General features: G+C 38.5%; 1 protein-coding gene across 1 annotated transcript in view; it reads right to left on the bottom strand.

Annotated features, from left to right (window-relative positions):
• Positions 1-1,199: 1,199 nt before the first annotated feature.
• lingo3a (leucine rich repeat and Ig domain containing 3a) overlaps positions 1,200-23,370 on the bottom strand; it is a 47,426-nt gene continuing 25,255 nt past the window's right edge. Inside the window, exon 2 of the mRNA XM_059342002.1 lies at positions 1,200-4,500. Coding sequence (XP_059197985.1) covers positions 2,617-4,449 — 1,833 coding nt within the window. The 5' untranslated portion in view covers positions 4,450-4,500 and the 3' untranslated portion in view covers positions 1,200-2,616. The remainder of the gene's footprint in view (positions 4,501-23,370) is intronic.

Genomic DNA, 23,370 nt, shown 5'->3' with positions numbered 1-23,370 from the left:
AAAGGTATGTATTATTATAGATTCAACTACCCAGCAGTATATAAAGTAGCTGAAATAAGCTTCACCTTTACCAGCTGCAACATTTAGGATGCTAAGACATTAACATCTCACTAATTATTATCCCATAATATAATATATATCATTCTTAAATGCATTCTGCATACTGAGGACTTTCACATTTGGTACTTTTAATATATTTTGATGCTAATACCTATGTACTTTTACTTGACCTTTAATTGTAATATATTTTTAAATGGTGGTATTGCTACTTTTACTTAAGTGAAAATATCTGAGTACTTCTTGCAGCACTGACTGAAACTACCACAATTACTTTTCAAGGCCCAAAACTGACACATTTGCATTAAATGCACATGAAGGATTCATGTTAAGAAAAAAAACCATTGTATTATATTGTAGTAGAAATAGTATTTATCAATATAGTATTTATAAACAGATCATCTTCATCACCTTTTCTACTTTACAAAATGCTATACAGCTTTATTAGGAGGCATATATTGTTACAAGGTAGCATCCAGCCCTTTGTATTATAGAGGTGACATGTTCCTAGCGAACCTTTATTCCCTGTCCTCTCTGGCTCAGTTTCATTATGACCTTTGTTTCAGTCTGCAAGTTTCTCTATCACATTTGCATTTTCCCTGCTGCGTGTCTCAAATACATCAAGGTCCTGAGGAGAACCCACTTAACTCCTTTCCCCGCTGGTCGGCCAAGCCTCCCCGCTGTCCCTTACATCCAAAAATAGGAAAGTGAACCGAAACCTGATGTAAACGCCCTTCATGATTTGTTGTGTGAGCTCAGGGAACTGGTGACATGATAAGGTTGACTAGATATCAGTGATTTGAAAAAGAGATTTTAACGGCAGAAGTACAGTAGAACAGAAAAATCAGATTGATCACTAGACAGTACTATAAACAACCACAAAGAGCTCAATGTCAATGATTACAAAATATATAGTACATCTTATACAGTATATTTTCTACCTATACAGTATGATCTATTCAACTCAGGGATGAATTCACCCCAACAAATGTTCAATTTACAAATATTACACAAAGTAAGAAGCCAACTCTGTACACACAGTTCTTTTTTCATTCACTATTTGTACTTATACCTAGGAAAAGTACTCCAATGTGATATTATATGTATAAAACCCATGTGATTGTTATGACTGTAGCAAAAGAGGGAAGTTGGGGTGGATGGATGGCTCAAAAAACACAAAACTATCACGCAGGAGATTGGTGTTTGTGTCCCGAGTGAAACCAAATGTCAACATTGTTATTTTAAGTAATTACTACACCTTATATTACGTACAGAAGTAGTTATTTCTTAACTTTACCAAATTCTATTCCAGTTGTTTAAAACTGGCACCATGAGACCGTTTCACAACATAAACTAACATAAACTAGAATCTTAATACTGAATCGCCCATAAAGTTGTAATAAAATATTTTTACCTCTTTCCATGAAATGATTTGACGATGTGGTTTATTCTTGACAGAGTATATCTTCTCAGAACTTTATTAATCAATCTGTTCCAAACAAATCACAATGAAAATGAGGATTGTGTCTGAAAACAGAATTTTCCAACTTCATGGGTGTATTTCATAAGATTTCATACAAACTGCTGTGCATTACTTTACGTAAAATCGAATCTTTGTACGTTGTCATTTCAGATCCAGAAGGGAAGATTCTTGTAAAGTATGTACTGACAAAAAAATGGAAAACCTAACGGGCAAATGTGCGTCTGCATGTACTGATTTGTCACCACACAGATGTGCATTAGGTCCTTTAACTGTAGCTTAACCTGTAAAGTCCTGTTTTTGTATAAAACAGGTTTGACCAACATTTAGTGGTATGTGAGAAGAAGAAACTTCTCTCTCCTACCGCAGCATTGCATTGATATTAAATGGTGCTTTATGGTCAAATTGGCAGTGTTGCAGAGTCTCTATGTGTCTAATGTATTCTGTACAAACCCACCATCAGCAAAAAAAAAGCAGAGCCTCTATATTTATGTCACAAATAGTGCTCTTAAGTCCTGACTGTAAATAACTTTAAATATGCAGTATATAGCTGGAACTACTCAAACACATATTGGCAAGTCCTTGGCATTCATTGAGCACCACCCGGTTATAATGTATTCATGAGTTTGGAGATAGAGAGCTCGAATCGCCTCGACTGGAGCAGAAAGGTGAAGTCCTTTAAAGATGAACAGGACAGAGTTCCTTGTAGAGGAGGAGGATGGAGTTGGCAAGAGATTTGTCGAGGTTAAAGACTGGAGGGAGTCTGAGTGAGTTTTTTGCTTGGTCTTTAACAGTCTATTCAAAAATTTGAGCCATCTTTCCACTTTTATAATCCAGGTTTCCTCTGAACAATAATGTGAACACACAACAAAGCAATACAAATATATCAAATCCATGCAGATCGCCTTTCTCTCATATATACAGTTGTTTCAATAACAAAACCTTGTCCCAATAAAATGTCCTATAAATAACTGCATTTAGTGTTTTCCAAGCACAAAGGTCCACTCCAGTGTCCTGTGCCTTTAGCTTGTAAACAGCATCAGGGAAAGAATACCAACAAGTGAAATGGAGCCAAATAATCAAATCATTTTCATGTTGAACTTGCGCGCCCCACCCTGTCCTCCACTGGCAGCAGGTCCATCCACCTTTCTGAAGGAATACTCCACTGAGAAATTGTTCTTGTGCTGTCCTCTCCCTCGACTCCACACGAACAGCAGAATGAAACAGAAGAGAACCACCCCCAGGAACATGATACAGCCCATAGCTGTGGATATGAGGATGGTTTTGAGGTCCAGAGTAAACTTTAAGAAGACTCTGGTGTCATTCAGATTCGTGTCATTAAGGTCCCCAGCATAGTACGTGCGGTTGGCCATCAGGGCTGCATCTAGTGGCAGCCCGCTGACTGTAAGAGTGGCAAAATAGGTGTCATTACCACCAGCATTGCTGGCTATGCAGATGTAGGTTCCACTGTCTGTTACCTGAGCGTACCGTATTTCTAATGTGCCCTCTGGTAACACAGTCAGGCGGCCGCTGCTCTTGGTGGTGATGCGGCGGCGCTGAGGAGAGATCCAGAATATCACTGGTGTCGGCTCGCCTTCTGCTCTGCAAATGAACGACACGACCTGCCCCTCGCGGGCCGACACCTGCTGCAGTTTCCTGTTGCGGATTTTGGGCTTCTGGCAGGTGAAGTGATCAAAGAGAGCCGAGTCAGAGAAGGCGTTAAGAGCTCGTCCCTGCACCTCCACGGGCGTCATACACACTGGGGAGGCGCTGTCAAAATTGAGGGTCTTCCTGCGCTGAAGGATCCACAACAAGCGGCAGTCGCACGCCAGAGGGTTCCCGTCCAAACGCAGCGTCTCCAGAGTGTTGACAGACTGAAAGGCTCCTTCTTCCAGGGACACCAGGCTGTTGGTGGACAGGTTAAGAAGGCGGATTTGCCTTAAACCACCCAGCGCATATGGCTGCACTGCCACCAGGTTTGTGTTTACCAGATGCAGCTCCTTCAGTCTAACGAGGTCCCGCAGCGCCCAGGACTCCAACACAGAGATGGGGTTGTGGGAAAGGTTCAGGCTGGTGAGGTGAGCCAGACTGCGGAGGGCGGAGGTGGGCACGGAGGTGATGTTAGTGTGAGTGATGGACAGCCAAGATAAGTTAAGACCCTGTAGGCTGTGGGGGGCAATGTGCTCCAAGAAGGGCCAGTGGTCGATTTCCAGGCCCCGCAGGTTTCCCAGCTTACGGAAGTTCTGGTCCTCTAAGGCGGAGATACTGAGGTAGCGGAGCCGCAGAACCACCAGGTTATGCAGGTAGGACAGAGACTGGCTGGACACAGAAGTCAGGTTGCACCTCTCAATGGTCAGCTCCGTCAGCCCCACTAGACCCAGAAAAGCCTTGTTGGAGACATAAACTAAATCATTGTCTCCAACTTCCAGGTTTTTCAGACTCTTCAGGTCTTGGAAAGTAAAGTCCAAAAGAATTACAATCTTATTCCCACTGAGGTCCAATGAAGTAAGGTTGGCGAGACGTGAGAAAGCCCCCATGGGGACCAATTTCAGTTGGTTGCCCCTCAGTGAAAGCGACTGCAGGTTCTGGAGACTAGAAAAAGCATTCGGTTCCAGGACGCTGATCATGTTCTCACTCAGGTCCAGCTTTTCAAGACGTGAATATGGAAGCAGGTCCCCGTGCTCTACCCAGCGGAGTTTATTCCCACTTAGATCCAGGATCTTGGTGTCCGGAGGGATGCCGTCTGGCAGTGCGGACAGGCGTTTACCAAAACAGGACACAGTCTTGAGTTTTGCAATGCACTCACAACGCTGGGGACAGCCTTGACCCTGGGTCTGAGACACTGTGATCATCAGCAGCAAGAACAGGAAAGGCAGGAGCCAGCCAACATCCTGAGCCAGGCTCACCCCCATGGCCCTGCTTTCCACTGCTTCCACCGGCTCCTGAATCACTGGGTGAGACACCTGAGGAAGGAGAAAGAATGAGAAGAAGAAAGGTAAAAGTAGAGGGTAGATGGGGGTGGCAGAAAGAATGAGAAGGAGACACAAAGAGAAAGACAGTGAGACAAATTAATTAAACCCAATTCCCCTCAAACAGAAGCTATTAAACACTCTAAATGAGTGGAATTACTATTATATACTCTAATTGACCTGGCACCGCGGCCAAATTAAAGCTAGAGCTCCAAGATAATCCTCAAAGGACTGAGTCTGTATTCAGCTGAAACAGTTTGATTTACAATAGACCACTGGGCCTTTCAAGCTGTCAGGTTTTAAAAATCATATTCAAGTACACACACAAAAACATCCCCTAATAGCTATGAGTGAGTTGAATATCTGATGGTTGTTTCTCTCTGTAGCTATTTTATGCATTGGAAATGAAAACAGGGAAAATGGGAAATTGAAAATCTATTGTATTCATAAGTCCTCATGTGAGACAACTTAAAATGCATGAAAAAGGGAAACAATTGGAGTCCCTCAAAAGCCTTTAACAGCTAATAGCACTGCAAATGGTCCATTTATACAGTGTGAGGAAGCAGAATATTAACAAACTCCCTGTAGGAGAAAAAAAAGCAGCATGAAAACAGGCTGAATAAAATATGACAGCGACACAGAGCAATCCAATCAACAGACTGGATCATATAGCACAGTATATCCAGCCACTATGTCTTTGCCTGGCAAGGTCACTGGCCATAGCAGAAGGCTACGACTCAGTGCATCACAATAGCCCGGTCCATCACATCATCTGCATAAGTCTCTGAGGCATGAGGCTTACCATGAGAGAGCCTGACCTGCCTATGGGTTTCATATGACACACACATGCACAATTCCATCCCTCCGTCTGCTGCTGGATGTTGGCAGCAGAGTGGTAATCCCTTTATAAACCCATTGTGAAATACCAACGCGTGGGCTGGAAAGTAACTCCAGAAAACATATTCTATAACATGGTCATTGTTGAGTGGTGAGGTCATTAAAATGAAATGAAAAATGAGCTCAATTGTCCCTAAAACACAGAAACACTGGACACAAATATAAGAAACTATTCCTCCTTTTGTAGCCAGTTCTCATCAGAGTAATAATAGAATCATTCAGATTTCAGGGTTTGCACAATTCAAGAATGTTTCAAGCTTTCAAGGTGCCTAAACCAAAAATGTTCAGATGCTCCAAGCCTTTATAATCACATCTAAATGAATACTATGAATGAAAATGCAAAAGGTTTACAGAAAAGTTCCAACAGCAATCAACAATACTGACATTTTGTATAAGTTACCAGCTGTTTATATTTTTTAATAATAACTTTTATTGTGTGTTTTGATCATTCATTCATTCATTATCCTTAATCACTTATCCAAACTCGGGTCACGGGGGGCTGGAGCCGATCCCAGCTGATATTTGACGAGAGGCGGGGTACACCCTGGACAGGTCACCACACTATCACAGGGCTGACATATAAAGACAACCATTCACTCCTATGGGCAATTTAGAGTCATCAATTAAACCTAAGCTGCATGTCTTTGGACTGTGTGAAGAAGCAGGAGGACCCCGGACAGTGGCGGACTCAGGGGGCCTCCGTGGTTGAAAAAGTGCGCTAAAGTGCCCTCTAGCGTGGTGAAAACGAGAGGAAGTTCCTTATTGGGTGCTCTAGGGTGCCCCTTTATATAATAAATATATGAATAAATTGAATGAATATGAAATAAATTATGATGATGTGCCCTCTAGAGATTCTATAATACGGTATCACCCAACTGTGAATAATGTTATGTGAGATGTTTGCTCTCATTTAGCTCTCAAAGTGCACAAAATAGATGCATTTTACTTAAAAATGTACAAATTTTGTCCCGGGGGGGCATGCCCCCTGACCCCCCTAGATGGTTTGGTTCGATACTTTTAATTGTCAGTACTATATCATTACCATATAATTACTTTGATCTGGATCTCCTTTTAACTTAATGCTAATATTTCATCATACATGATGCATCATAGCTTTTTGCGTGCTGGTGGGGCCCATTTTGTGCAGAATGTGCCCTTTTATTTTTTCGCCCCTGCCCTTCAAACAGTCTGAATCCGCCACTGACCCCGGAGAAAACCCAAGCTGACACGGGAAGAACATAAAAACTCCACACAGAAGAGCCTCAAGGAGGCTTTGAACCCAGGAATGTTGCCTAAAATGTGATGCAACATTGCTGACCACTACACCACCATGTAGCCTGTGTTTTGATCAGAGTTGCTAATTTCCGGAGTAAGGAATCAACAGCTATGAATAACGAGTGATGGGTGAATCTTCGATGGTGTCCAAGCACAGCCCGGTCTCACTCCCAACATTTATCATTAACTCTAAGTGTCTAATTTGGCTGTGGAAGGGTTAAGGAATCAAAGGAAAGCCAAGAGCATCTCAAAGACACATTAAAAGGTGTCTTGTGCATCACAAAGCATTGGTTTCTGATGAGTTGGTACGAGAATGTGTTGCAAATGACAAATGAAATTTAAAAAACAGCTTTATATGTCTGCAGGAGAATAAAGCTTTTTTTGTGTACAAATTCAAGCATAGTCCTAATTTTAAAATGGGTCGAATAAAGCCTTTTCCAAACTTTCAAGACTTTGTACAAACCCTGATGTCTGTGACTTCAAAAGAAGTGTTAAATGGTTATAAATTCCTGCCTGCCGCTGTTACAGATGACTTCAAAACTCATTTAACGTCCCTCATCTCGACACATGTTCTAATTTACAATTCAAACCTGGCTCAAAGAGGAATATTCCCATTAGCCAGTCTGCCACTGAATGAAATTAACTGTCTGAAAATGAAATGTGAGCAGAGTATCTGATAGCAGGCAGTCTTAAAAGAAGCAGAACATTGTTAAAAATCCCTTAAAAACGCAAAATATGAATATTTCATATTCTTACAGACACATTAGTAGTAAAACGACACTGTAGTAGACAGCAATGCACACTGCCAACACCCCCCACACACATACATGTGTCAGACATAGCAGCCTGACACGTAGCCTTTCACAGTCGGCACACATTTTCTGTCACTCACTGTGGTCTAACAAGAAAAAGAGAAGATTTTTCTGCATCCAAAGGCAGAATTTGGGTGTGGTTCATGCTGTATAAATTAAAAAACATGGCAGCTCAGGCATTACTCAATGTCGTACTTTGATTAAGCGCAAAGATGAATTGACAGAGACGAGGAGCAGCCTTCAGAGGTCTCCAGATGCACTGATGTTTTTTATTTTCAAACTTGTAGTCTTCATCACCATCTGACGCTGCCTCGAGAGACAACACTTGAGGCAATTTATCAGACTTGGCCCAGCTCCCTCTGGAGCCACAAAAGGCTTTAAAAAAAAAAGCCACTTTGTGAAAATATCTCAACTGACTAAGATGTAAAATCAGAGGCGTTCTCTTTAACTTTCCCTGAAATCAGTATCTGAATAAATCTGTGGCCCCAAATCAGCTGTACAGTATCTGAGGTGGTAAATATCAGAATAAAGGAGTTTATATTTAAAATATACCACATGCTCACTGATGTCATCATCTAAACCTCTGTTGTCTGCTGGATGTACTAGCTTCCCCCGAATGGAGACAGATATTGTAGTATTTTTAAAAAAAGTACCTTCTTTCCTTTCTTTTAATGCTTACTGGGAGACAAATCATCACTTCTGCTGATGCTGCAATCAGGCCCCAAAACTACTTGGTTAGGTTTTGGAAAATATCATGTTTTGGGTTGGAAGAAGTATCTGACGTAGTTACACTTTTTATTCTAAATCACCTGAGTTCCTCCTTTGCTCTTTTTGTTGTTTGCAGCCAAACAGCAAAGGTAAATATGTTTCATAATAAGCTGTTCACAGAGACAATCTATAAGACCAATTTTTAGGGTGAAGGCGGTTATGTGAATTGTTTTAGTTGTGCTATCATTATTAAAGGAAACACTTCTTAGGTCAATTCTGTTTCCTACATGCCAGACTTCTGTGAAGTTTTAAACAATGTCATAAAACTGCATGTATATGCCCTTTAAGATGCAGTGACATCTGAAGGTTTGTCAGATATTGCAGATATTACAGATATGCAGCAGGTGGGCAGTGACTGAAACAGTAACCACAAACTTCCTCCTCCGCCCACTGCCCCCACCTCATATTTAAAAATGTCAGTCACACGGCCTGTTTTCCGAGCCCATATCTGGTAGCAGTCACTCACTAATAAGCACAGAGGCCCCCGGCCAGCTGATGCATCACAGGTCAACAGCAGGTAAATAGAGCAGTGTGCACTCTACTGTATACAGGCTGATCCCCCCCTGTGGGCTCCACACTGAGCTGCTGCTGACCAGGAGGCTACTGTTACCTGGTATGGAGCTGAAGTCAAAAATAACTGTTGTAGTCTTTGATTACGCAGCAGGATTACAACAGTGCCCTTCCCTGCTGACCTTGCAGGTGACAGGCTTGCTGCTGATGGGAAGAAAGAGCGGTTTCTCCTGAGAAAAGAGTGGCAGAACTTCTTTTAGTTTAGACGGAATTGTCCAAAAAGTGAAAGTGAGGAGCATTTATGGGTACAAGTCGGGAACAGGCCTACTTTACTTATTTCAAGGGTGCTGAATAAAAAAAAAAAGGTTCCCAAGTGAAACTTTGAGTTTTTGACCTTCTCATTTGCATATCAAAATGGCGGCCAAATTGCCCATCTTGCTCAGTCATTGGACCATTTACCCCAAGTTTTTTTTTGTACGTAGGAAATCAAAGATGAGGAAATTAAGTTTCTAGATCTAGAGTCTAGAGTCAAAGCATGGATATAGTGGAGGCTCAGTGTCTTTTATATGCAAAATATCAACTTTTAAGGTGAAATTAAGCATTATTTGTGTCATTTACGACATAAATATTCAATCAATATTACTTTTAAATGTTCCAGTTGGTATTTTGCATATATATATACATAAAAAAGACACTGAGCCTCCACTTTATTCTTGCTCTGACCCTAGACTATAGATCCAGAAACTTAATTTCCTCATCTTGATTGCCTACTTACAAAAAAACTAAGGGGAAATGGTCCAACGACTGAGCAAGATGGGCAATTTGGTGGCCATTTGATATACAAATTAGAAGGTTAAAAACTCAAAATTTCGCTTGGGAACCATTTTTTTTTGGACTCAGCACCCTTGAGATCTGTAAGGTAGGCTGGATCCCAACTTGTACCCATAAATGCTCCTCACTTCTTATAGGAGGCCTTTATTCTGAAATCCTTCTAGACTATTTGCTCGGCCCTCCTCATATTACATTTGTACTTTAGCGAACATTGACAGTGTGCAGGAAAGTTCAGTTATGTAAAAGCTCACAGGATGTTCACCAGGCTGCACCAGCTATGTCTCGCAGGCAGAATCAATATGCAGCTCTGATATAAACTGTAATGTTGTCATGGAGACACCTGAACCCCCACCCCCAGCTCCAAACTCTCTTCTTAGTCTGTTATTACTGTCGAGGCCTGGTTGAGACACACCTGTCCACTAGATGCCCTCAAAGAGTTTTCCGCCTCCGTGCGCTGACCCCGCCTGAATATCCTCAGCCACCTGCAAGCACAGCTGCAGCTCATTTGCTTATTAGCTCGTCAGTAAATATCCAGATTCATTTTCATGAATACCACAGATAGTTAATATTGCCTAGCTGCTGTAGCACCTGTTTTGTTGCCTTTTCATGCCGTAACTCCACCTGCTGCGTCTTGCTGTGTGCATTTGTTTCCTGTCACCTGCTGCCAAAAGACAGATGGCTCTCTGTCACTGTCAAACTGATGAATTATATATAAAAATCATTGTCGGGATATACTGTGAACACATTCAGCAGCATTAGGCAAGTGGTCACTTTCTTTGTCTTATCATCTGGTTGCCAGGCAACATTTACTCATCCAGTATTTTCTATTAGAAAACCTGCCTGAAGTGATGTTCTATTCTGGAAATGCTTCAATATTTATACAGATGGGTTGAATTGGATAGAAACATCTATTTTTTTTCCCTGTTTAGTCACTCCAGCTTTATATATTCAGGGATCTCAGCTGTCAACAGACTGTAAACTTCTATAAGTTACGTCTCACCGCCAGCAGCGTCAGATAGTTTGTCAGGCCTTCAGGTGCATGAAAGTTTAATTTATAATGTTAAATGGTTTAGAAGAAGATCATATTGACCCTTCACTTCCATTATTTTAGGGCTGGGTGATATGGCATCAAATCGATATATACCTCAAATAATAATTGACACAGATTAACTACTTTGTGGTTATTAATTGAATATAACTGAAATCAAAGGATCACTTGAAATGAAAACCTCAAATTTTAGTTTTAAAGTACAAATCAACTTCTCTAAAACAATAGAAAATAAATAACTTGCATTTCTTGAAAACAGTTTTTCTGCAGTATTCACATTTGACTTCTTTTTGTTCAGTGTTGTCTCTTTCTTAAAGCCAAAACGTGTCCAAACGACAGACAAGTCACATTTTTCTTGGACACAATCTGCTCAAGACCCTCAGTTGGATTCTCTGTGTTAGAGTTCTCCTCCATGTTGCTGAATGGACCGGGTGCAGTCACATCTCAGAAATAATTAAAATAATTGTCATGGGCAAGATTATGTGGGTTAGATGTTTTGAATGTTGTCTGTTTTGATTCATTTTCAAATATTTGCCCAGCCCTACAATCTATGCAAGCAAATGACATGAAATATTCACTATCGGGGGCAAAGAAAATTTGCATCTTTGCATCACATCAAGTTCAACTTTGGTGAAGCAGCTTCAACCAAAAACAAAAAAACGTGTGTTGTTGACCCCACTTGGCTGCCAAGAAAAGTTGTGTCATAAAATGAAAGATGACCCACATGCACAAAACTATGACGCTGATGCAGTTAAATGGAATTCAGCCCAGGACTTTAACAATCATGACATCCAATCCAATCCAATCCACTTTATTTATTTATATAGCACAATTTTAGCAAACACAAGGTTTCCAAGGTGCTGCACAAACAATAAACACATAACACAATACAAAGAGATGTAGTAAACAATAGAACAGTAAGATGCAATAAGATAAAATAAATTAAAAATGGGATAAAAAATAAATAAAATAAAATGTAAAATGTACTGCCCGCACAAAAACAAAACATATCAATCAATGAACTTTCTCTTTTCTTTCTTAATTGGTTTCCATGTCTTTTGTGTAGTCGTACTATTTAACACATGCATCGTTCATTAACACCCACAAAAGCACATTTTCACGTCATTAAACTGTGGCACACTCGAGGAGAAAGTGTACGGACTGAAATATGTGCCACCAGAAACTGAATTTGAATTGCTTAACTTGAATAATTGCATTAAAAAAAAAAGAATTTGAATTTGTATTGTTCAATTTGAATCATTGCATTGAAAAACTGAATCTGAATTGTAAGTTGTCGATTAATTGTCATACAAATAATCGTGATTAACGCCTCACACCTGTGCTGTTGTGGTTGGCTTTGCAACTAGACCTAAATCCATGTTGTTGATTTTAATGGCTGCTCACTGAAATGTGATTACTGTCAATCAATCAAATCATACGTTGAACACAAGATGACTTTACTCTTATAATTTCTTCTCTGATCACAACCCCTGTCTGTTCACAACACATCCACTGTCACATACATCTGTACACCTGAACTATTCCTAAAAGGAGTAACTTTAATCACACATTTGTATGTGAATTACATGATTAGAAAAGCTAGACGGAAGCAACAACTCCAACATAACTTTCCCCGGAGCTGTCAAACACGGCGCCATGGGGAGACTCCCTGCTATAAATCAAGAGAGCTGTTATTGGCATCTTTCTGTCATCATTTATCTTTTCCTTCAAGAGCAAAAAATGTAGTCTCATGGCAGCTAAAACAGAAGAACCTGTCCAGCAGCTCGCCACTATTTATGGAATCATTGCGACAGGCCGAATTCAGCCATCATTAGTTTTATTATTTAACCCTCTATGGTACGGTGTTGCCCTCAGGCAACATTTTAGCCTGTCAAATTTCTACAATGCATGTTTTTAAGTGATGCGATACTTTAAAAAAGAGGAAAGACCATAGGGAACCACTAGCAACGCTTTAATTTGTCACATGACCCCCAGGAGGCCATATTGAAACCCTATTTTGCAGACTTTTCCAAAGCAAACAACTTTAACATTTTGCGCTACAAAAAAAATCACTCAAAATGTCATTTTCTGGCCCTTTTCCATCTGGAAAAAACATATTCCTACTGATAGGTGAGTAAACCTTCATTTTTTATATTTTCATACACTTAAATATGCTTGCACCTTCAAGCAACATTCAGACAAGAAACCGGTTTAAAAAGTTCCTTTTGTAATGTTTTTGAATTCAAAATGTTATGTATTGTTCCCTGTTGGAGCTACTGAATCTTTTAACCATGTTTATTAAATGAATGATGTTAAAATTAATTTCAAAAACTTTCTTTTTCACTTGTGAACCGTTATGGTACAATGTTGCCTATGGGCAACAAACCCCAAAAACTACCAAAAAAAAAAAAAGAATTATAAAAATTCTTCAGATTATGTTTATTTAGTCTATATTCTAGTCTTTAGTCTAAAAAAAACAAAAAACTTTTTTTCCCCCACTCCAAACTTTTGGCATCATAATGCGTACCATAGATTATATTTTATACTTTTATATTTCAGTTAATAAACATTTTCAAATATATTTTGTTATAACTGTATTTAAAAGTGTTCAACAACTCTATTCAAAGATGTGCATATTTTAGACTTAATATGATAAAGGTATGTTATATTTCAGTCTTAATATAATTTTATCTCCCTTTTTTACTTAATCACTATCTAGATAATAATAACAATAATAAATTATTAATTATTCAATAATTCCTATCATTTTTATGTTTAAATTAGTATATATATGCAAAACAGACCACGGTGAGTAGAATTACTGCTTTGGTTTTGAGTTGGATTGGTTAAAACCTTTGATTTTCCTGCTGTGACATGCCAACGTGTGAAAAAGGCCTTTGAGCAAAAAATGTATGCAACATTTACATTATCCCAAAAGTGCATCGCCATAAGGAAAGATGCATGGACACATTACAGCACAAACATATGTATGTATGTATGCTCATTTCTGTATAACTAAAAATGCCTAAAATAAAGTTATAAATTTTTTTTAAAAATTGTACTTTTCATGTGCCTGGTTCAGACTTTGAGATGACCAACAAGACAATGGCGGAGGGTTTTGGTGTTAAAGTGTGAAGCAAAAGTACCTATTTGGCAATATTTCAGATTTAATTTATGAATGTCTTTTCTTGTAAATTGCCTGGTGTAATTGGTGACACTTTTGTTGTCACAATTTTATTAACCCATGGGAAACTTACCCCACTGTGACATCCCTAAGGATCAGACAATGAAATGCAAGTTGTAGTCCTTTAAAACTACAAAACTATGGGCAACAAACCCCAAAAACTACCAAAAAAAAAAGAATTATAAAAATTCTTCAGATTATGTTTATTTAGTCTATTTTAAGACAAACTTTTGGCATCATAATGCTTACCATAGAGGGTTAAAACCTTTGATTTTCCTGCTGTGACATGCCAACATGTGAAAAAGGCCTTTGAGCAAAAAATGTATGCAATATTTACATTATCCCAAAAGTGCATCACCATAAGGAAAGATGCATGGACACATTACAGCACAAACCACATTCTGTGTAAAATAACAACAGCTGGATTTGTCACTGCCAACACATCGTCCTCTATAGGGACGACAGACTCAAACTGGGCCGCCGTGACAGTGAAAGACAGAATGCGAGCACAGATCAAAGAAGATGACTTCATTCTGTTTTTGTCTCCTCTTGAGATGCTTGAAACCGCAGCTCACACTTGCATTGTGATACAAATTTTAGGTGACACGTTTGCAACAAGGAACAAATTCACGTAGCCTGAAGCGCTGGGAAACTTAAAAGGGAATGTTTCTGGTTTAATAAAAGCTACAGTGGAGAACTCCTCTGCTGCCCTATGGCTTCAGTCAGAAATTCTTTCACATGTTTCGGTGTGCAAGCGAGTGAAGATTTCCATTTACAGTAACATTTAGTAATAGTTTAGGAACATCGAGTATTAAAATTTCATTGAAGAACAGCTCAACATTTTTTTTCTCCCGCTTGTGCGCATGAATTAACCAGAGCTTCATAAAACATTACGATATTCAGTACACGTCTGGGTAATGGCAGTCATGTGTAGTGATTGCCATGGTATCAACAGTAAGCAGTCTTTAGTCAGGAGCTGATGGAAACAACTGGGAATATGATGTTATTAAAATTTCATTAAAGAGAGGAGCCGTTGTTGATGCCCCATTTTTCATGATGTCGTTCAGTAAATAGCAGCTGCTGATGCAAACAGAGGTGATGATTAGTTGTTAGTGCCACTATCTTATTTGCTCCTGAAAGTTCCGTCTCGTCTAGATTTGTCTAGATTACATTTTGGAAAGCCAAAAGCAGTGACAGTCTGAGGGGCCAACACATAAATATAAGTATATAAGAACATAAATAGAAAGTTTTCCAGCATACACGGTCACCCATAAAGTTGGAATCATTTTGTTTTCAGACACAATCCTCTGTTAATTGAGGTTTCATTTTTTCATTGTGTGAAAGCTTTGAGAAGATATACACTTTATCTGTAAAGTATCTTTTAATTATTACTTGAGAATGCACTATTTAGATTTGTGAGTAGTGAATTAACATATTTACTGTATGAAAGTGAGAATTAATGTAATAGATATGAATGTAATAACTTATTCGGAATTATTTCTGTTGACGTATATAATAATGTCTACAATGTTTAATTGTTAAGTGATTTTTGTTTTGTCTTGTGGACCCCAGGAAGACTAGCTCCTCCCACTTTTGGTGACAGCTAATGGGGATCTTTTTAACAATAAACAATAAACAATCTGTCAAGAATATATCACATTGTCACAATCATTTCATGAATAGAGGTAAAAAAAATATATTTTATTCGAACTTTATGAGCAACCGCGTATATACATTTTCTCCAGCCACCCTGGACAGCACTTAATCGCAATTTTTTATGACATATTTTTAAGATTAATTACTTTATTAATCCCACAATGGGGAAATTCAACCTCTGCATTTAACTCCTTTTTTACACACAAGTGAACACACCATACAAGGAGCAGTTACTGCACCCGGTTATGATGTCATATCTACCATAGGGGTATTTAAGAGGGCACCAACATGGTCGGAGTTACAGCACACAGTTAAATTGTACTTATCGTGTGTCTGGTTCAGACTTTGAGATGACCAACAAGACAATGGTGGAGGGTTTTGGTGTTAAAGTGTGAAGCAAAAGTACCTATTTGGCAATATTTCAGATTTAATTTACGAATGTCTTTTCTTGTAAATTGCCTGGTGTAATTGGTGACACTTTTGTTGTCACAATTTTATTAACCCGTGGGAAAATTTCCCCACTGTGACATCCCTAAGGATCAGACGATGAAATGCAAGTTGTAGTCCTTTTAAACTACAAAACTAAACTTTTTTTTTTATTGTGGAGTACAGAGGAAGAGTTAAGGAGTCTTACAGCTTGAGGGAAAAAGCTACTTTTTGGTCTGGTGTTACGAGTAGTGAATGCTTCACAGCAAGTAAATTTACTCAAGTACTGTATTTGAGTAAAGTACAAGTACCTCAAAATTGAACTTGAGAATTTCCTTTTTATATCCTAATACTTCTTACTCCTATACCTCTTACTACTACATTTAGCTTCAAACTTAAGTTACTTTCAAGGTCAAGATTCCACATAAAAAAAACAATCAATTTAAAATGATTACCCTTAAAAAAAAAAAAAAAGGAAACCTCATAACTAATTAAGTAGTTAAAATGAGCCCTATCTTTGCAAAATGAAAACACTGCTTACATAACTGCATCAATACAAATAATCCAAAAATATATTTAGAATATATAAAACAATCTGAGTGGGTCCATTCTGCATAATGAGGACTTTTGATACTTCATGCTTTTGATACTTTAGATATATAATTTCAGTGTGGTATTAGTACTTTTATTGAAGTAAGGGACCTGACTATTTTTCCACAACTGACAGTGACCAGGATGTTCCTGGGGTTGTGTTTTATTATTATTATTATTATCTTTTGGGCTCTGCTCAGACACCTCAGTAGTCAGGATGATTTATTGATTTTGCTTTTTTTAGTTTATTTCGGATCTCTGTGCTACAAAATTAAAGGTGATAATTGTTTGAGTTGGAGTCATAATAATCATTTAATGAGCAAACATCTGTCAATTACAGTCATTCATTTCTCCTCATGTTGTCAGGTGTCCCGTCTCTGCAGCTACATGAGCATCCTCCTGAGCTCGGGGTCTGTAAAGTACAGATGGCAGAGTGGATGACCCGGTATTTATATGTTCTCTAACTGCAGCTGCAATTACCATCCAAAACACTGCAGATAACCAGGGAGCTACAGATGGAGCGTGCAAAGTGTGGTCTTTGAGCTTAAAAAAGAAAAAAGCCAAGTGCAGGTTAGATAGCAGCAGAGCCTGAATTAGACAGTAAAGTGGGCTGAAGAGCTGCAGGGGCAGGGGGCTCAGAGAAATGTTCTGCCACCTCTCCACCTCCCTCTGCATAAGCCGCTACATCATTTATTTCTCAGACTGCCCTTACTCCAGCCGTAGCTTCTCGCCCGACTCTTTCTGTTGAAACAGAAGCCATTAGGGGCTTGAAAGACAGCAAATTATGCTAATTGTCCTTATGCAAACGCTGTCCTTCTCGGCTATTCAAAATAAAAGATGGTGAAGCCCCCACATGTTTCAACATGAGGCCATTAGGATGGGATCAGACCGAGGGCACTGCTGAAGATCGGCCAAATAGTACACATTAAACACGCACACGCCCTATTAATGTATGCATAAAGCTTCTCTAATAAGCTGAAAAGTGTGTGTGTGCAGCATGTGTGTGAGTGAGTGGAGAGGCAAAAGATTTAAATGCAGCCCAGCAGCTATTAGACTGGGCATGTGTGTGCAAATGCAGAGCTACGTACAGTATCTGTGTCTTAGCTCACTTTATGTGAGATGTTAAAAGGATAAAAAGGTGAAATAAAGACAAAAACCTACAATGCGTGGTGTCTGCACCTCTTGACCCCCAAGCTTTGTTTCTACTCAAGATGTAAAACTGGACACTGTAGTGAGGTGCAATTCATCAAATGGCCACTTGAGGCTGGCTCCAAAAGTGAGTAAATTCCAATAGATCCCCAAGTTAAAATGCCTAACTTAACAGCAGCTATAAACATGTTTACAGCCTGGTACAGAAAATTATTTTGGTCTCTATAGTTTCTTTCCCCATTCATGTCAATTGTACAGGAGGTGAATTTAAATACAACTCCCCAGTTTAAATTATGATACAGCTTAAAGTTACACATAATTAAGAGCGTGGCAACAAGATTCACAGAGACTAGACATAGATGTAGCTGTAGTTGTCACTATTTCCATGTGTTTTCAGTTCATGAAAGTTAACTGTAACATGTTAATTGTACTTATAAACCCTCTAAGCAATTGGATGTTCAATTTTTCCGGGATTTAAACGCCTTTAACTAGTGATAATAAGCATTACCTTTAACATTATCACTGTTAACCACAGATTAATACACATTTGGTGCTTCCAGCAGCAGGAAGGTGTATGTGGGATGGACTCAAAATAAACCAATGTGCCCATTTTAATCGTAAAGAAGGAACACATCAGCACATGCAACAGTGCTGCTGATTGATGATGTTTTTAATTGTTTTGGGACAACAAAGGAACTTTACGGCACAATTAAAGTAGCTTTATCTTGCTTTTGTGTACACAGGAAAGCACTGGCTGTTGGATGTTGTTCTTTTGATGGGATTTGTTGACGACTACACATATCCTTTAACATCACGGAAAGAAGCATTATCTAAAAATACAGAGCTATAGCTATATATGTGTGTTATCTACAGGGAGTAAGGGCCTGGAAGAATCAACAGCAGCAGAACAGAGGGTGAGACTGCCAGACCGATAATCATGCTGCAGGTGTAGGACACAGCTGACAAATGAACAGAAAGCGTGTTTGAGAGTGTGTAGGTGTAGCCAAGCGCTCTCTAGAAAGGCACACAGGCCGAGGCATAACATCCACAAAAGCTCCTCAAATGGTAGAGCTCACACTGATTTCAACCATGCCCACTCATTGCGCTTTACATAAGCACAAACTGTGTGTGTGTGTGTGTGTGTGTGTGTTCCCAGCAGAGAAAACACATTACTCATGTACACTGAGGGAAGCCATCGTCAGTGTCCATCAATCCGTGCAGGGAGACCCTGCAGCCCCCGGCAGTGCATGGTCCAGGGAACACACACATACTCACACAGGCCATTACACACACTCACGCTCACCTGATGAGGAGGCTGATTTCCCTTTTATGACCCTGAAACTTCCACCTTGCAGCCTGGTGATGGATTGTTAGTACAGGCAGGGCAGTGCCACCCACCACAGGCAAGGACACACATCCAGTTGCTGGATGGAGAATAGAAAGCTGTTGTGTATGTGTGCGTACAAATATATATTTTTACTATATATATATATATATACTACCGGTCAAAAGTTTTAGAACACCCCAATTTTTCCAGTTTTTTATTGAAATTCAAGCAGTTCAAGTCAAATGAACAGCTTGAAAGGGTCCAAAGGTAAGTGGTGAACTGCCAGAGGTAAATAAAAAAAGGTAAGCTTAACCAAAACTGAAAAATAATGTACATTTCAGAATTATACAAGAAGGCCTTTTTCAGGGAACAAGAAATGGGTTAACAACTTAACTCTATGGAGTCTCGGGCTATTTTTTCCATTTTTGAATTCTTTTCATGTCTTTATTAGTCAGTTTTTGTCTTTTTGTGTCTTTTTTGGTCATTTTGTGTCTTTTTTAAGTCATTTTGTGTCTTTTGGTGTCTTTTTTTTGTCATTTTGTGTCTTTTTTTGGTCATTTTGTGTCTTTTTTTAGTCCTTTAGTCCAACATAAAATGTGATTTTGAATCTTTTTTTTACTTTCAAAACACTATCATGCTCAATAAAGAATTTTAAATGTTGCAAATGTGCATTAATTTCAGAGTACACTGAGACATTAAACTGCATCATTTTCAATTAAATTCTGGAAAAGTTGGTGTGTTCTAAAACGTTTGACCAGTAGTGTATGTATATATATATATATATATATATATATATATATATATATATATATATATATGCATGCATGCACTTACATGAGTATATGTGTTTGAACAGCAGCTGTGGCCACAGAGGTGACAGCAGAAGTCATTAGAAGATGGATGAGGGGCACGGTGTGCAAACAGTCCACTTATTTAACGTGGTTTTGTCCTCTGGCCCTGCAGAATAAAACTGCTGCAGTTAACTGATCAGATATGTCGGAAATTTCCATTACACCATATCAGCCCTGTATGCAGATTCATATGAAATATGACTATTTTAAAGGTGCCAAATGGGAATTTAATTATAATAATGGATTACAGTGAGATTCTTAAATTGCACTTCTGTCCTATGCAAAGCATGAGCAGTGAAACCAAAGGACACAAAGGGGTGATTAAGAATGTGTCTTGCCATGTGCCATGAATCTTTAATGAGAGAGAACTGTTTCAGGGCTTATAGAAGTAAAGGCTTCTACGAACAGGAGTTAAATAATTGAAGATGCTATGCTGCACGGTCATGTCCCGCTGACATGGAGACTTTGACCTTACCTGGAGCGGCGACAGCCTCGGACCCAAAGACAAACACATGATACTCTAAAAACCACTGACAGCAGCACTGATAAACATCCTGAAACTACATGACTGATGGCAGATAACCTTATCTGACCTCAGTCACATAATGATGCACTTAGTCATTCTCCGCTTGTTATGCACAAACCAAACTTTTGTGCTACATTTCAGTTGCACCCAAGGTCTCAAAACTAAAGATTTATTAGCACAGCATGTCTCTGTCAGTCCAATTATTCAAGTGACAACACACATCTGTGTGTTGAACATCCTCCATCTTTTTAGACATAATAACCTCCTGTCAGCTTGTATGTCCTTAAAAAACATACAAAAAGAGAAACATCAATAAACAAGAGGCACGAGAGTTGCCAAATATCTCAAAAATAATCTACACAAGGCTCTAAATCATGGGTCTCAAACTTGCGGCCCGAGGGCCAATTGCGGCCCTCGTCACGATATCTTGTGGCCCCCACCTTGATATGAAAGTTTAATGTGAGTTTTATATGAATGACACTTTACTGTGTTGTGTGTGGAAGGTCCCTTTTATTATTTTTTTTGGGTAATTTTGTCTTTTTTAATCATTTTGTTTCTTTTTTGGTAATTGTGTGTCTTTTTTAAATAATTTTGTGACTTTTTTTAGTAATTTATTTTTTTTTCTGTCATTTTGTGTCTTTTTGGTCACTTTGTGTATTTTTTGGGTCATTTTGTGTTTTTTTTTTGGGTCATTTTGTGTATTTTTTTGGTCATTTTGTGTCTTTTTAACATAATTTTTTAACGTAATGTAGTGTTTTTTCAGTCATTTTGTCTTTTTTTGTAATTTTGTGTCTTTTTTTGGTCATTTTGATACTGCCTCCAGCGGCCCCCAGGTAATTTGAGTTTGAGATCCCTGCTCTAAATATAACATCTAAGATAATGGGCTCGTTAATCACACTACTTGATAATATAATAATAATAAACTTTATTTGTATAGCACAAGTTACAAAGTGCTTTACAGGCAAGGGATTCAAAAAAACATACTGGAAGACAGAAAAAAGTATTATTATTTTGATGTAAATGTTTATTTTGAGGGCAACATCGATATGAATTTCCCATCTTTTAGAGTCATAACAGGTTTTGTTTTTTTCCTCATCAAGATACAGTTTTATGCAAAAAGGTGTTCTAGTTTAGATCATCTGTTCATCAGGGGAAACTCTGGGATGAAATGTTTTTTCCTTTGTTAGCAATCAAATGCTTTTGTAAGAGCCTGCAGCGTGTTATGTGTTTATTTCTTCAAATAAAACTTTTCATAGAAAGCGTAAAGTGTTGCAACCTTCACTTAAATGGATGCTGATTCTCCAATATGTACCTGTGCTTATTATCGAGAGACACTACAGTAGAAAAATATGTTTTCTTGCCTGTTTTTGCCTGAACAAAGTGTTCTCACTATTTCACTTTAGTGAGAGTAAGTAAGTTTGATACCGCTTCCAATATCCTCAGATCAATAATAAACCTCATTCAATTAGAATAGCTCTTAATTAAATAACACCAGTAAATTTCAGGTTAATTGGAGAACAGGGTGTCTGACCCAGCATCCAGTATTGACACTAATCGATTACACAGAGGCAAATTCATTACAGGGGATACCAGTTTCGTCAATAACTGTAAGCATAATAGACCAGAATGCATTGCATCTCCAAGACGTGTTCTCATTCTGGGAAGGAAAAGGGATCAATAAACTACGTAACATTCACACAGCGAAAGTGGGAACAATCAAAAGGAAATTACAACACCTAGACACAAAAGTTACTTTTCTTTCCATCTTGACCCAAAATGATGACATTTGTCAATTTTATTTTATTAACACATTTTTAGGGCGATATATTGTCCCAGAAAATATCAATAATTGATATCAATTTAAGACTATTTTATGCCACTGGTATAATGATAACAAAGCATAATAATCCAAGTACACCAGCAATGAACTTTTAATTCTCAAGAATGTTTGTAATTGGAATTGAAATGTGGAAAAAGAATATTAAAATATCCTAAATAAATAAAATAAACCACAATCAAAACAATAAATAAAATAGACAATAAGATTCTGTTAACAGAAATTGCACTGGGATACATATTATATATTATAAATAATTTATAAACAGCTGGAATGGCTGTGTGAGATGCAATTTGTACTGCCTGTCAAACATTTTCAGCATTATTTTAAATGCTGAAAACACAATACAAAAAAGTCACACAGCGCATGGATGAGACGAAAGTGGGAACACCTAGACACAAAAGTTACTTTTCTTTCCATCTTGACCCAAAATGATCACATTTGTCCAATTTTATTCCATTTTTCGCACATACAGATTATAATTCTGCCCTTTTTTTCCTGTCTTCTTCTTGGAAATCATCCCATACAAGTAATATGAGAGGACAGGTGGGGCGGTAATGCCTTACTGACTCACTGTCATGAGAGGGTCTGACCTGGTTTCTTTTTTATCAATTTGTACTGACGCATGTTCACAGCTGAAGGTTAAAAACAAATATTGGGGTTCTTGAACAAACACTCCCACACAATCTAAGCCCTCCAAGCACAGTCAGTTTGAGTTAACACAAAAGGATCTACGGCTCAAAAGAACATTAAGTTTGCTGCCACTCTTTGAGGGGCCACGGGCCGTCACTGTAATGCATGGTGACACGTCTTCCCCTGGTCTCACACACACACACACACACACACACACACACACACACACACGCACAGGCTTATAGGACCCTGAGCAGTGTTATCATATCGACACACAACCTAACACACTATCATTAGCAGCCTTCTGTAACAGCAATTCATTACTGTGCTCCATCAATTTAGGCCTATTACATGGGTGGCAGACTTATTTATCCTGTGCTTGTTTATTTCAAGGCCTCATGAGACTTGAGAGCTCACAGTGGATAAACTAATGATGATTTAAAAAATCCAATTATAGTAATTAATGAGTCACATTAAATATTTGATATTTAAGTCAACAGTAATTTCTCTTTTGATATGGGAGAAAATATTCTCTTAAAGGGA

The sequence above is a fragment of the Centropristis striata genome, chromosome 9, assembly GCF_030273125.1.
Source record: "Centropristis striata isolate RG_2023a ecotype Rhode Island chromosome 9, C.striata_1.0, whole genome shotgun sequence".
NCBI lineage: Eukaryota > Metazoa > Chordata > Actinopteri > Perciformes > Serranidae > Centropristis > Centropristis striata.
Note: the sequence above shows the minus strand (reverse complement) of the source record. Positions and strands in the feature narration are given on the sequence as shown.